This window comes from Myodes glareolus, chromosome 14 (assembly GCF_982192425.1).
Source record: "Myodes glareolus chromosome 14, mMyoGla1.1, whole genome shotgun sequence".
NCBI classification, from domain to species: domain Eukaryota; kingdom Metazoa; phylum Chordata; class Mammalia; order Rodentia; family Cricetidae; genus Myodes; species Myodes glareolus.
Window position 1 is genome coordinate 32406252 of NC_142039.1, and position 14115 is coordinate 32420366.

The following is a 14115-nucleotide window of genomic DNA, read 5'->3' on the forward strand; positions in this document are numbered from 1 at the left end:
CACATATATTCTTAGTACAAATTAAGGTGTTTATCAAGGAATTACTGCGTGTCAGGTGTGGCACTGCTGTAGGAGGCTGCAAGCACTGCTTATTTAGATCCATCAACTTTTCAATCACTGAGACGGACAGGGAAGAAGGACTTAGTAAATGGCTTTGGGATAACTCATCGTATCTACTACAGGAAGTTAAACCCAAGTTCAGTATTGTTGATTCATTGAAGAAAATACATTTAAAAACATAACTGAAGTTGATACCCATCTTCCAAATAGTATTCACACCTGCCTAACCCTGAATGGCAGCTATAACCAATTAGTAAATTTCTTTTCAGAAACCCAATGTTTTGGGTTGGAACTATTAGAGTTGGAGATAGGCCCCTTTCTTCTTAGACACTCTCCTCATTTCTTGAGGTAGTAACAAGTGCCACTCATTGTACGAAGTCTTTGCACTGTACATCATTTTATCCTCCCCACTACACTATGAAGTAAGTATATTATTGACACTATTTGACATGCTCAGATGAGACCAGAGCTGTGCCACACGGAAGGAATATAGGTAAAACTTGAACCAAGGCTCTGAGCCTAGATGGGGCTCATGCTGTAAACCTTATGCTGTGCTCCTCCTCCAGTTCTTTTTTTCCTCGGGATATCTGGTGAGTATGGAGACCATACACTAGTTACTAGGCACTTTTGGAGTTAAAGATAAGATTGTCATGGATAGCTCTGAAGTTAGTGAGTAGTCTTTCAAGTCACGCATTGCCCTCTCTTTCCTTTCCCACTTACTAATTTTACTTTGCTTTGAAGAAATTTCCTTTTCAGTTGGTAGAAATTAGTTTCATTGTTAACATATCAATGAATAAATGACAGACCAATAATACTATTTTGTTGATTTAAATTTAGTTCTTTGTTATTTAAGAAACGACATAGTTTAATATCTACAAAGAATGCATTTCAAGAGGCCATTTTAATAATAAATAACAAACCAAAATCGTGACTCACACCTGTAATTCCAGCACTGTAGAAGTTGAGGCAGGAGGGTTGCTGTGAGTTCAAGGCCAGCCTAGACTACAGAGGGAGACTACCTTAGAGAAATGAACAAAGATAACAAAAAAAAAACCCACATAATGATAGTGGAAAATAATTTCTTAGCATCAGAGACACACAAATGCAGTAGAAGTATATGGCACAGATGCACTTCATGTTTGCTGTGTTTATTTTATGTTCATCTTGCAGGTTTTCTTGCACACCTAAGAAAAGTAAATCATAATGTCACTAGATGGCAGTAGTGTTTTAATCATTGGCCCATTTATTGACCCACAAATGAGACAGTCATAGATTGTCTCATTTCTTTTCTTTATTACTATATATTAATTATACAGTATTTAATTTTTATATTAATTAATTATATATGTTAACAATTGCTAATATATTGCAAATTACTTATGTATACCAGTATACCAATAATTACTTTAATTAATTTTATGTACATATTTTCCTATTTTTTATTTGTGCTGGTGAGCTGACTTGGCAGGATAAGGTACTTGCCACCAAGCCTAACAACCTGAGTTTGATTCCTGAACCTCAATTGAGAGAATCAACTCTTACAAATGTCTCTGTGCACCTTAGTGTGCATATGTACACACAGATATATACACATTTGTAAATGTAATTTTAAAAAGTAAAAGATATTACTATTAATATAGTTGCATTTATTTACTAAATATGGATCAGATACTAAGGTTTTAAAATAAATGTATAAAAAGTTTAATTTCTGAAGGTAAGTTAGTGGTGTAGGCTAAGTTTCAGTTTTCCAAATTTTAGGTTTTGCCTTAATAGGGCACCCTCATTACCTTACTATGGAGTTTAGAGATTTCCTGAAATACAGGTGTGCTTGCACTTGGCCGTTTCTCCAGGCAATGAAGTCCTCTCGGTCTTAGTGTTTCTGTGAGAAAGCCTTACTTTTACCTTTTCTGACTGTTTTAGGTAAGAATTCCTGACAAACTTTTAAAGAAAAAGAGAAGACCAAACAAAATTTCTGTAATCCTTAGCATTTGAAATCAAAATACAAAATTGTTGGCATTTCAGAGGTTAGATACAGTGATCCCAACTGGAGGATCATGTGATTCATGATCAGTGATTCATGGAGGATATGAAATCTTAGGAATTACTGCCATGACAAGAGAGTTTTTGACAAATTAAGGGAAGATGATTACTTTGTTTCTGTGAATAGGAAGGCACACGTGTAGGAGTCATGTGACAAAGACAGTTTATAGCAAATGTGTGTTTTCTTTCTCTGGCCAACATGTAGGATCCCTAGGCACTGCCTGCAGCCTGTGGACCACCAGCACCTCTGACCAAGAGACAGAAGGCTACCCTCTTTTCCCTCCCGTTGTCAGGAATACATTTCAGGACCTAGAAAAGTTCAGAAATGTCCCCTCATTAAGCATTCACGGTATTTCCAAAAATCATTAACTTAATTTTTTTTAATGTAGGAAGACTGATGTCATCTTGGATTTTGTGCTTCCAAGAAAAACAAGCTTATCATCAGACAGCAATAAAACATTTTGTATGATTGGTCATTGCTTAACATCCCAAGATGAATTTCTGCAATTAGCTGGAAAATGGGACCTTGGAAACTTGCTCCTCTTCAATGGTATATTTTCCCATGAAGTATTTCCAAACTTTTCTCTAAATTACCATGTCCTACATAAATTAACCCTACAACAATCCTGTTCTTTCCTCATTGTCTAATGTTTAATAAGTACTGTATTTCCAAAATTCATAGATTCCCTTTCAGGATATTTTTATTTTATAGCTGAACATTTTCTTACAATTGCTGTATGATGTGGAGATGATGTAGCTTCTAACCTCATCCCATAAATTTTTATTTTATTTAGTTTTTCATGGTGAGTAAATGATATTTTATTAATTATTTGAAGGTTTCATACACGGTATTTTTCGTTTAGATGCCATCTAACTGTGTAGCCTTGAATTTGAGATTCTCCTACTGGGGTCTTCTGAGTGCTGGGATTACAGGCATACGCAGCAGTACTTTTTGTTGTTGTTTTGTTTTTGTAAACACAAACTACAGACACTTGGGAAGGGAGAATCTCAACTAAGGAGTTGCTTCCATCCAACTAGCCTGTTGAAATCTGTTTGCCATTGTCTTGATTGATGATTAATGTAAAAGGGCCCAGTTTACTATGCTGTGCCACCCCTGGGCAGTTATGCCTGGGTTGTTTAAGAAAGGTGGCTAAGTAAGCCATGACAAGCAAGCCAGTAAACAGCGCTCCTGTGTGGTCCCTTTTGCAGTTTCTGCTTCCAAGTTCCTTGATTGAGTTCCTTCCCTGACTTCCCATAATGATAGAACATGATGATGTAGAATCGTCTCATAAATTTAATCAACATTACTTTGTAGTCTTGGGAAGTGCAAAGTCAGAACTAGTAAACCTAGAATGGTTGTCTCTTATTTATGACTTAAAGATTTACTTATTTTCTGTATGGGTATTTTGCTTGCTTATGTGACTGTGTACCACATATGCTCCTGGTTCCCACAGAGATCAGAAGACAGGGGTGTAGCTGGAGCCACGGGAGGTTGTAAACTGTCATCCTTTGCAAAAGTCAGTGCTCTTGCCCTCTGAGCCACCTCTCCAGCCCCTCTTTTATTTATGATTTTAGTATATTCTATTCAAATAGCAAATTTATGCAAGAACACTGAAATCCATTTAAAAACTATTAAGCCTGGCACATAAAAGCATCAATTCAAATATCATTTTAAAATGAAATATATCAAGAAATATTTTCATCAAAAAATTTTAAGTTTTAATTTAACAAGGCAAAACAAACCCAAGCTTGGTTAAATTACAGTTTACTGTCTTAAGGAACAAGTAGGAATTTTACCAAAACATCCCAGTTTATATACATCCATGCCTCTTGAACATAGTTGACATAGGTTAGTTTATCCTTACACTCATTTGGAAATTGATCCTTTATGAGTTTTGTAAGATATAGTGGACAACTGAAAGAATCCAGCAGACAGGCATACCCATGCTCCTACCTCATTTTCTTGCTATATATATAAAAAAATCCTACTTGAAATGTTTTAAATAACTAGCTTTGTTTTTCTGCTACCCAGGAGCTAAAATTGGATCACAAGAGGCCTTTTACCTATATGCTTGTGGACCCAATTACACATCCATAATGCCATGTAAATATGGGAAGCCAGTGATTGACTACTCCAAATATATTAATAAAGAAATTTTAAGATGTGAACAAATCAGAGACCTCTTTATGACCAAGAAAGATGTGGATATTGGTTTCTTAATTGTAAGTTTTAGTTTTATAAAGTTTTGCATTGTAACAGGTTTGTGTAGGTATGTTCATTGGCATTTAGTTTTGTAAACTTTTACATTGTGGCAGGTTTGTGTGGATATGTTCATTGGCATGTGTAATTAGCATTGAGATAGATTCATAAAGTTTTCCATTTTGTTCTTAGAATGTGGGTTTTTTTGCTAAAAATATTGTGAAACACTTTAATCTCTTGTTAAACTTGTTTCATGCATATATATATATATAGTCTCATTTACTTGGAATTATATTTATATAGCAATTCTATTAGTTTAGTTTATATTTTATATTTTATACCTAATAATCTTTCAAGAAAAATGTGTATAATATATTGAAAATTTACCACTTTTAGCCTGACATACTCTTTTTTGAAAAAGAAAACAAACATTCCATTCTTTTTCATACTTAGAAATAAGTACAAAGACTCACTTATAATATTATTTGTAATTGCACATATTTGGGAACCAAGAAGTGGTTCAGTGAGTAAAGAGGCTTATTGTGCAAGTCTGGTGACCTGGACTGGAACTCTGGAACCCATGTAAAGGTAGAAGGAAAACCATATGCATGTTATAACATGTACATGTGCACAGACACAAAATAAAAAATAATTGCATATATTCAGGGCTTAGATAACTACTCTTTAATATCAGTCTAAAGTGGGAATTTTGCCTTCAAAGTAGTGCTAATTTTTCTCTATTGCTTCTTCACACTATTCTTTTATTTTGCCTTACTAGTGCATAGTTCAGGAGCTACTGGTGGGGATTTTTGTTAATAGCACCAGTCAGCTATACCAGATTATTATTGGCTTAACTTGTGTATGGATAAGATATGTGCTATGCTTAATGAGACTACTTAAACTTCTGTGACTTCTTGTAAGTGATCAAAGCTCAGGATCCTCTCTGACTTCTTTGAGGTGTAGCTCTGAGGAGTTTGACATGGATCCATGCTGGCTGAAACTACTATCTGTAAGGAGAAATATTGAAATTTTGACTTAATTTTGTTTACTTGTGCTGACAGTGTGAAAATTAGTTCTAACTGAAAAAAAACTATTCAGAGACTTTTTCTTTTTTTAATTAATTAATTAATTAAAAATTTCCACCTCCCTTTTCCCTTCCCCTCTCCACCTCCACCTCCCTCTCTAGTCCTAAGAGCAGTCAGGGTTCCCTGCCCCGTGGGAAGTCCAAGGTTCTCCCCCCTCCATCCAGGTCTGTAGAGGTGAGCATCCAAACAAACCAGGCTCCCACAAAGTCAGTCCATGCAGTAGAATAAAAACCCAGTGCCATTGTCCTTGGCTTCTCCGTCAGCCTTCATTGCCAGCCACATTCAGAGTGTCCATTTTGATCACATGCTCCATCACTCCCAGTCCAGCTGGCCTTGGTGAGCTCCCATTAGATCAGTCCCACCGTCTCAGTGGGTGGACGCACCCCTTGTGATCCTGACTTCCTTGCTCATGTTCTCCCTCCTTCTGCTCCTCATTTGGACCTTGGGAGCTCAGTCCAGTGCTCCAATGTGGGTCTCTGTCTCTATCTCCATCCATCACCAGATGAAGGTTCTATGGTGATGTGCAAGATATTCATCAGTGTGGCTATGGGACAAGGCCAGTTCATGCACCCTCTCCTCTGCTGCCCAAGGAACAATCTGGGGACCTCTCCTTGGACCTGGGAACCCCTCTAGAGACAAGTCTCTTGCAAACCCTGAAATGGCTCCCTTAATTAAGATATTTACTTCCCTGCTCCCATATCCACCCTTCCTCCATCCCACCCATCCCGTTCCCCCAAGCTCTCCTGAATCCTCCCCTTCTCCCTTCTCTCTCCCCATCTCCCCTTACATCCACCCCCCCACACCCCCGTGCACCCAAGTTTTGCCTGGCATCCTTGTCTACTTCCAATATCCAGGAGGATAACTATATGATTTTCTTTGGGTTCACCTTCTTATTTAGCTTCTCTAGGATCACTAATTATAGACTTTTTAAAATTAAAAATAGATTCTTCTCTCATACAGTATATCCCAACTACAGTTTCTCCTCCATCTACTCCTCCTAGCTACCTTCTACCTCCCTTCTTCCCCAGATCCACTGTCCCTTGGTTTCCTCTTCTGAAAAGAGCAGCCTATAAGAGACAATAGCCAGACAGGATAAAACAAGATACAAGAATACAAGGTGAACGCCCTCAAATGGAGGCTAGACAAGGCAATCCAACATGAGGAAAAACATCTGAGGAACAGGCAAAAAGAGTCAGAGATTCACTGCTCCCTCTCTTAGGAGTCCCACAAGAACACCAAGCTAACAGCCATAGTATATATGCAGGGCACATGGTACAGACCCATGTAGGCCCTGTGCTTGCTGTTTCAGTCTCTGTGAGCCAACGTGAGTCCGCTTAGTTGATTTGGTGGGCCATGTTCTCGTGGTATCCTCCATCTCCTCTAACTCCTACAGCTTTTCCTCTCCCTAGATACTTTTAACTAAGAAGGCACTCTGTGAGCAAATCCAAAATAAAAACTTGGGGTAAGTTAACCCAGAGCTCTCACGTTTCTAAGAGCTGAAACAGTGCTACAAGTAAGCCGAATGCAACAGAAGACTTAGCTCTCCTGTGTTAAATATGTAAGGTCTTATCTATGTGAGTTTGATTATAGAACTAATAAAAAACGCTCTCTGAATAATGAGAAGACTTAGTTGTAATTAGTGTCTTATATTTTAATCTCATATTTATTCTGAATGTATCAAAGCTAAAATCCTTAGCTGTAGTTCATGTTATTGGTCACAGCATTATTAGCTTATCATTTCTGTTGTAGGAAGAAGCTAAGCTTCTCTGTCCATCTTTGTTTAGTATGGTGACTATCTTTTTAAAAATTAAAATTAGTTAAGCATCTTTTTATGTTGAAATTCTTATTTACTAGTTGATAGCTAACATTTTAAAATTTGTTTTGTCACTAAAGGAAAATGTTTGTGTTTTAGGAAAGTCTTTCAGTTGTTTATACAGCTTACTGTCCTGCTCAGTACACCATCTATGAGCCCGTGATCCGACTCAAGGGTCAAGTGAAAACTCAGCTCTCCCAGAGACCCTTCAGCTCAAAGGAAGCCCAGAGCATCTTGCTAGAACCTTCTCAACTCAAAAGCCTCCGGCCTATGGAATGTAAAACCATCCAGGGCATTCTGCATGAGATTGGTGGGGCTGGTGTATTTGTTTTTCTCTTTGCTAGGGTAAGAATCATAATTATAGCTTTCTCAGAACAGAAGCCCCTCTCTTTTATTGATAAATTGAAGGGCTTCTTGTAGAATACCGAAACAGCTGTACTACACTATGTAAAACTTTAAGACAAAAAATTAATTACATATTACTGATGATAGCATGCTTTCTGCCAAGAATGATTAAGGTTTATTTTAATTTATGGAGATTTTAGAAGTTTTTTATTATCTACAACTATAGTTAGAACAAGTAAATGTTAAATATATGAGATTTAAAATTATCTTTGGAAAGAAAATATATGCTATTCTAATAATGTGAAAGATTTTTCTTTTTAAAAACAATTTTTCATTATGTGTATGTGTTTATGTATGTGTATTCACACATATGTGTAGATGCTGATAGAGGCCAGAGAAGAGCATGGGAGTCCCTGGAGCTGTAGGTACATGCCGTCGTGAGTCACCTGATATGGGTGCTAGGAACCAAACTCAGGTCCTCGGGAAAAGCAGGAAGGTCTTTTAACTGTTGAGCCATCTGTGCAGCCACAAAACATGTTTTCTTCTTTTTCAAGATGAAAGAGACAAAACTTTGATTCCATTTTAAGATAAACCATTTATTTATCTTTTCTTTTTAGCTACTTATAGGCAGGAAGAATATTTTTCCTGATAATGAGCAGTTCATAATTTCATTCTTTCTATTTTAAGAATTGCTGAAAAGCACAATGTGGGCACAAATAACCTCATTTTTATAATATAATTTCTACTTCCTCACATTTATGTTCCTGTTTAATTAAAGCAACTTTGATCTTCCTTTATCTTTAGGATGTCATTTATCCCTAAGTATAGCTTCTAAAACATCATCAGATTTTCACAGTATGTGCGTATCTAGCTTGATTCCTTTAATGGGGCCACTTGATCTAAATTTTGCAGTAACGTATATCAGCATTTATTGTTGTTAGAGTTTATTTGGTTTTTTAAATCTTGCTAGTCTTACCTACCTTAGTGTGTATCCTTGTCTTGCCATGCTCACACTGCTTTTCTCCTATCTAGTATCTAGGTGAATAGATTTTCCATTAATATTTCAAAAGTAAACTTTCATTTAACTCCTAATCAATATGTTGCGATCTCTTTTTACATTATAATTTCAAATGTGTGTCCTTGGTTTTTCTTGTTTTAGCCAGGTGGTAAATATAATTAGATCCTAAAAAGATTTAATTGATATTTACATACATTTATGATCCTTTAGAACATTTTAGAGTTTGTTTTCACATTTAAAATTTAGAAATTGTGTCCAGTATCCTTTTGCTTCCTATAAAGATAAAATGTATTTTCCCTGAAAGTCTTACATATGCAGCCTTTCTTTCAGCCTAATTTCCTGCCTAACAGGAACATAGGAACATGTACCTTCTTTATGCATTCCAGTGTAGGCCTGTGCCCTTCTAGATGTGCCCTGTGCTCATTCCCTCTTATCCCTGTTTTCTAGGCAGAGTCTGGCTTTCTCTTCAGGTTAGCTTCTCAGTATAGCCTTCCTTAAGGAAGCAGCAGAGGAATCAAAAGTGGGTACTGTGTAAGATCCTAATATATATGCAGTAGAAATCTCAGTCCTGTTTTTTTTTTTTTTCACTTTTATCATGATAGTCATGCCTGGTTCTTTTTTTGTGTGTTTGTTTGTTTTGGATTCTAGTTTTGTTTTGTTTTGTCTTGTATTTTGAGACAGATTTTCTTCATGTAGTCCGGGCTGTCCTGGAACTCACTCTGTAGACCAGGCTGGCATTGATCTTAAAGAGATCCACCTGCCTCTGCCTCCCAAGTGCTGGGATTAAAGGTGTGCCCCACCAGCACTGGGCTTTTTTGTTTTTGTTTTTGTTTTCGAGACATGGTTTCTCATGCCTGGTTCTTAAAAGTCTGAGGTATCAGAGACATTAATTGAACTGTAGTGCTAGGCACAATATGTGGCTTTTATTTTTTCCCTTGACTTTATGTTAGGCAGGAGCTCTCACTGGTACGTTGCACACTTTGCTTCTTTATGGCCCTCCCCCAGCACATCATGTTTAGCCTGTTTCATGATTGACCATGGAAATTCAAGTTCTATGATCTTGTTTCAGATTACTAAGTATAAGCTGTTACTGATCTCTATGTCAGTGTTACCTTTGATCATTTTAGTATTTTGAGAGATGAAAAAGAATGAGATTTATGATTTTCTTTCAGTTTTACTTACTTACAATTCTTAGTTATAGTGTAAGCATTAAAAATATCTTGACATTATTATAGATAATCACACACATTAAATTTTTACTATTAACAGATCAAGAGAAAAACATCAACCTTTTGTTTTCAGGTTGTTGAACTCAGTGGCTGTGAAGAAACTCAAGCATTAGCACTGCGGGTTATATTATCTTTGATTAAGTATAGCCAGCAGAGAGCACATGAACTGGAAAACTGTAATGGACTTTCTATGATTCATCAAGTGTTGGTCAAGCAGAAATGTGTTGTTGGCTTTCACATTTTGAAGGTATGACCTCACAAAATTTGTTCTTGTGGTTTCTATGCAGTGACACTCACCTTTTGTCAAAATCTCCCATAAGCATTTTATGTTGCTAGTAAATGAAGAAAACTCACTAATATTATGTACTGAAACCAAGGTACTCTTCTGATCCTTTTCAGAATACTTATATTTTTCTTTTTTCTAAAGACTTTTGGAAAGGAAAATAAACTATAAGAAATTTCGCTCTAAATAGACCACAAGTGTACTCCAAGCCAACCCCTGTGTTCTGTGGGCTAATGTAGTTGTTTATCTAACTCCCATGTGTCTATTTCTCCAGAGATGCACTACTGTGGTCAGGCAGTGTTAGGATTTGTTGTTGTTATTTGTCATGTTTGAGGGCTTATGATATGTGTGTACTTGTTAGTGTGTGCACATACATGAACACACAAACAGATGCGTGTGCATGTTCACGCAGGGCAGAGGTTAATGTCAGGTGTCTTCCTCTAGCTCTCCAACTTTATTTTTTGAGACAGGACTCTCACAATGAACCTGAAGTTCATCACTTCAGCTTGCCTAAATCTCCTGGTCTCTGCCCTGCCTTAGTGCTGCTCCCACTGTGCATGGCCACATCTAACTCTAACAAGAGTTGTTGAAGTCAAGTACTCATGTTTGTGAGGCAAATGCTTTATCAATTGAGCCATTTTTCCCGCTCAAATCTGGCAGTTAGTTTTTGTTATATAGTATTTTATTTGTTATTTGGGAATTTCATGCATGTACATAATATATTTTGATCATATCTTCTCCCCACTTCTTACCTCCAACTCTCCTGGACTCCTGCCCAATAAGACCTTCTCCCAACTTCATACCCTCTTGCTCTTTTCTTCTCCTTCTTCATATTTGTTTTCTTTTATTGAAAATAGACTCTTTCCTCATATAATATATCCTGATTATAGTCCCTTCTCTCTACTCCTTCTAGTTCTTTCCCATGTCCCCTTCCTTTCAGATCCTCCCTTTATGTCTCATAAGACAAGAACAGGTTTCTAAGATGACAACCAAACACGACAAAAGAAAATATAATGAGATGAAGCAAAAACTCTCATGTCATAGTTGGACATGGCAACTCAACAGTAGGAAGACTCCCCAGAGCAGACAGAGTCATAGATCCTCTTGTTCTCACAGTCAAAAGTCCCATAAAAATACTAAACTAATAGGTATAATATATATACAGAGGACCTGGTGCACACCCTTGTAAACATCTGTGCTTACTGCTTCAGTGAGCTCTGTGAGCACTCATATGCACCTTGCTTAGAATCAACTTAGCCAGATTCAGAGGGCCTTGTTCTTTGAGGTCCTCCATTTTCTCTGGCTCTTAAACTCTTTCAACTTTCTCTTTCTTTGAATTCCCTGACCTCTGAGAAGAGGGGTTTGATGATGGAGACCTCCAATTTAGACTCTGTCTGACTGAGGGGCTCTGCATCTCTTCCATCTGCTGCCAGAGGAAGCGTCTCTGATGATGACTGGATAAGGCACACTGATATATGAGCATATCAGAATATTAGGAGGAGTCATTTTATTGATTTTTTTAATTTTAATTTTAGACCAGTAAGGTTTGGTTTTACCCTAGGTCTCTGGACTGTCTAGTCTCTGGTTCTTGGTTACCCAAGCAGTGTCAGGTGAGGGTTCCTTCTCGTGGAATATATCTTAGGTGATATTAGACATTGCTTGGCTACTCCCACAAGTTCTATGCCACCATTACCCTAGTATATTATGCAGGCAGGACAGATTATAGGTCAAAGGTTTTGTGCATGTGTTGGTATCCACGTTTCTCTTTTGGTAGCCCGCAGAGTACCTTCCCATGCTAAAGAGAGTAGAACTTAGGGCTGAGGGCTCCATGCACCAGTTCAACTTCTGTGTTTAGTGAGTTATGTATGTGTTGTCCTTGGCAATGGGGCACCACTGTCAGCTTACAGAGAGCAACTTTTTGTCCTAGCAACATCTTGGATTGTTTGGGAATTTCCATGGGACCTCTTGGCCAGCAACTCAATTGAATATAATGAATGAATGAATGAATGAATGAATGAACAAATAAGTGAAAGATTCCTCTTTTGAGCAGTGGTCGAAGCCCACTTGGGCAAGCTGAATGTAAAGCTGACCAAGCTTACTGAATAGCAGGCCCAGTATCTGGGCATGACCATTGATGGCCCCTTCAAACCTGATCACTACCGCTACTGAGAGCTAGGACTGCCCTTCACCTTTTAGCTGCCATCCTTGTTCCAGGCCCTATCTCTCTTTCCCAAGAGCACATGTCATCAACTTTGCAGTCGTTTCGCCACTATACATTCCACTGGGGCTGGTTACTCTGTCTTCGGCATCTGTTGAGTCCTCCAAACCATTGCAAGGGTGTTGAGAGGAACTGAGAGTCTCCAGTCAAGAGCCATCCACAGGGGACATGAGTCTTGGAAGCCCTGAGGCTGGATGTAACTAGTGGTGCTCACAAGCCCATGCACTTTACCATCCAGGCCCTCCCTTGGTCTTTAGATATGTGTGCTTGGTTTCTCAGCCTGGGACCTGAGAAGGAGCTCTACCAGAAGTAGGAACCACTGGAGTTGGAAGGTTCCTCAGAGCTTGGCTTACTTATTTCCCTTTGGGCTGTCTCTTTAAATCTCAGAATACTGAGGTTGGTACTTTTGGTCCCTATCTCACAGGGGTTAAGATAGATTAAGAGATAACTAGCCAAGAAAGGACAGGTGACAGCTAGAGATTGAAAGGGGCCGGAAAAAACAAATAGACTAAGGTCTGTCACTGTTTTGTAACTGGTGGTTCCTATCACAAGCCTGGATCACCAAGAGATTAATTTTGATCACCATATCAGTGATTTTTTTTATTACTATAGCTCTGTAGTGCAACTTGTGAAAGGTGTTGTTTCTTTCTCAATTCATTTGCCATTTTATATAGGAGAAAACAACACCTTTCACAATACCCTTGAAAAATACAAAATATCTTAGGATAACTCTAACCAAGCAAGTAAAAGACTTATATGATAAAAACTTCGAGTCTTTGAAGAAGGAAATTGAAGAAGATAACAGAAAATTGAAAGATCTCCCATGCTCTTTGATTGATAGGATTAACGTAGTAAAAATGGCCATCCTACCAAGAATTTACAGGTTCAATGCAAATTCCCATCAAAATTCCAACACAGTTCTTTACAGATCTTAAAAGGACAATTCTCAACTTCATAGGGAACAACAAAAATTTCAGGATAGCAAAAACAATCCTAGACAATAAAAGAACTGCTGGACATCCTACCATTCCCTGAAAATTCCCTTAGTTTGCATTTTTATTGATTCTATTTCCAATTTCAGGTATTGAACAATTTTATTTATTTACTTACCCTGTTTGTATGTGTTTCCTGAATTTCTTTAATGGGTTTATTAATTTCTTCTTTAAGGACCTCTTTCACATTCATAAAAGCTGCTTTAAGGTCTTTTTCTTATGTCTCGTCTATGTTGGAATATTCAGGGCCTGTTGTGGTAAGACAGCTGGGCTCTAGCAGAGATATCTTGTCCTGGCTGTTGCTGGTTATGTTTTCACACTGGTGTCTTGGCATCTGGGTTTGGGGATGGTACTGATTTCTTGATTTGTCTTTGTTGGGTGGTTGTGTTGTTCCTTGGTTTCTGTTCCTCTCTGAGTTTTCTGAGAGTGTGATAGCTGTGTGCTTCCTGTTTTCCTGGCCCGTTCAACTAGTGTGTTCATGAAGAATGCATGCTGGTATTGGAGGCTGGGATGCTGGGATGAATTGGGGGAAGGGAAGTTAGAAGGGGTGGTCTGTGGGAATCCACAGGAGATGTATGTTGGACTGGGGGCTGCAACTGGTGTTCTGTTGCATCTCTAGAGGTGAGACTGGAGAACTGGGTCTGGGGTAACAGAGAGGGGAAGAGGTCTGCAAGCAGCTTACCTTGATGTCTGACAAGTATGACTTTTCATCTTTTGGTCTTAAAAAAAAAAAAAAACCTCTAACCTAGTGGATCCAATTAGTACTGCCTGTATGCACATGGGTGTGAGGTCATCTACTGAAGCATGGGCAACTTACAAACACCCACACCCT

The 14115-nt window shown here is 38.0% G+C and overlaps 1 protein-coding gene across 1 annotated transcript in view; it reads left to right on the forward strand.

Moving 5' to 3' along the window:
- Lyst (lysosomal trafficking regulator) overlaps positions 1 to 14115 on the forward strand; it is a 154363-nt gene that overhangs the window by 58883 nt on the left and 81365 nt on the right. Inside the window, exons 16-19 of the mRNA XM_048460925.3 lie at positions 2490 to 2650; positions 4133 to 4323; positions 7298 to 7543; positions 9864 to 10037. Of these exons, the coding sequence (XP_048316882.3) occupies positions 2490 to 2650; positions 4133 to 4323; positions 7298 to 7543; positions 9864 to 10037 (772 nt within the window). The remainder of the gene's footprint in view (positions 1 to 2489; positions 2651 to 4132; positions 4324 to 7297; positions 7544 to 9863; positions 10038 to 14115) is intronic.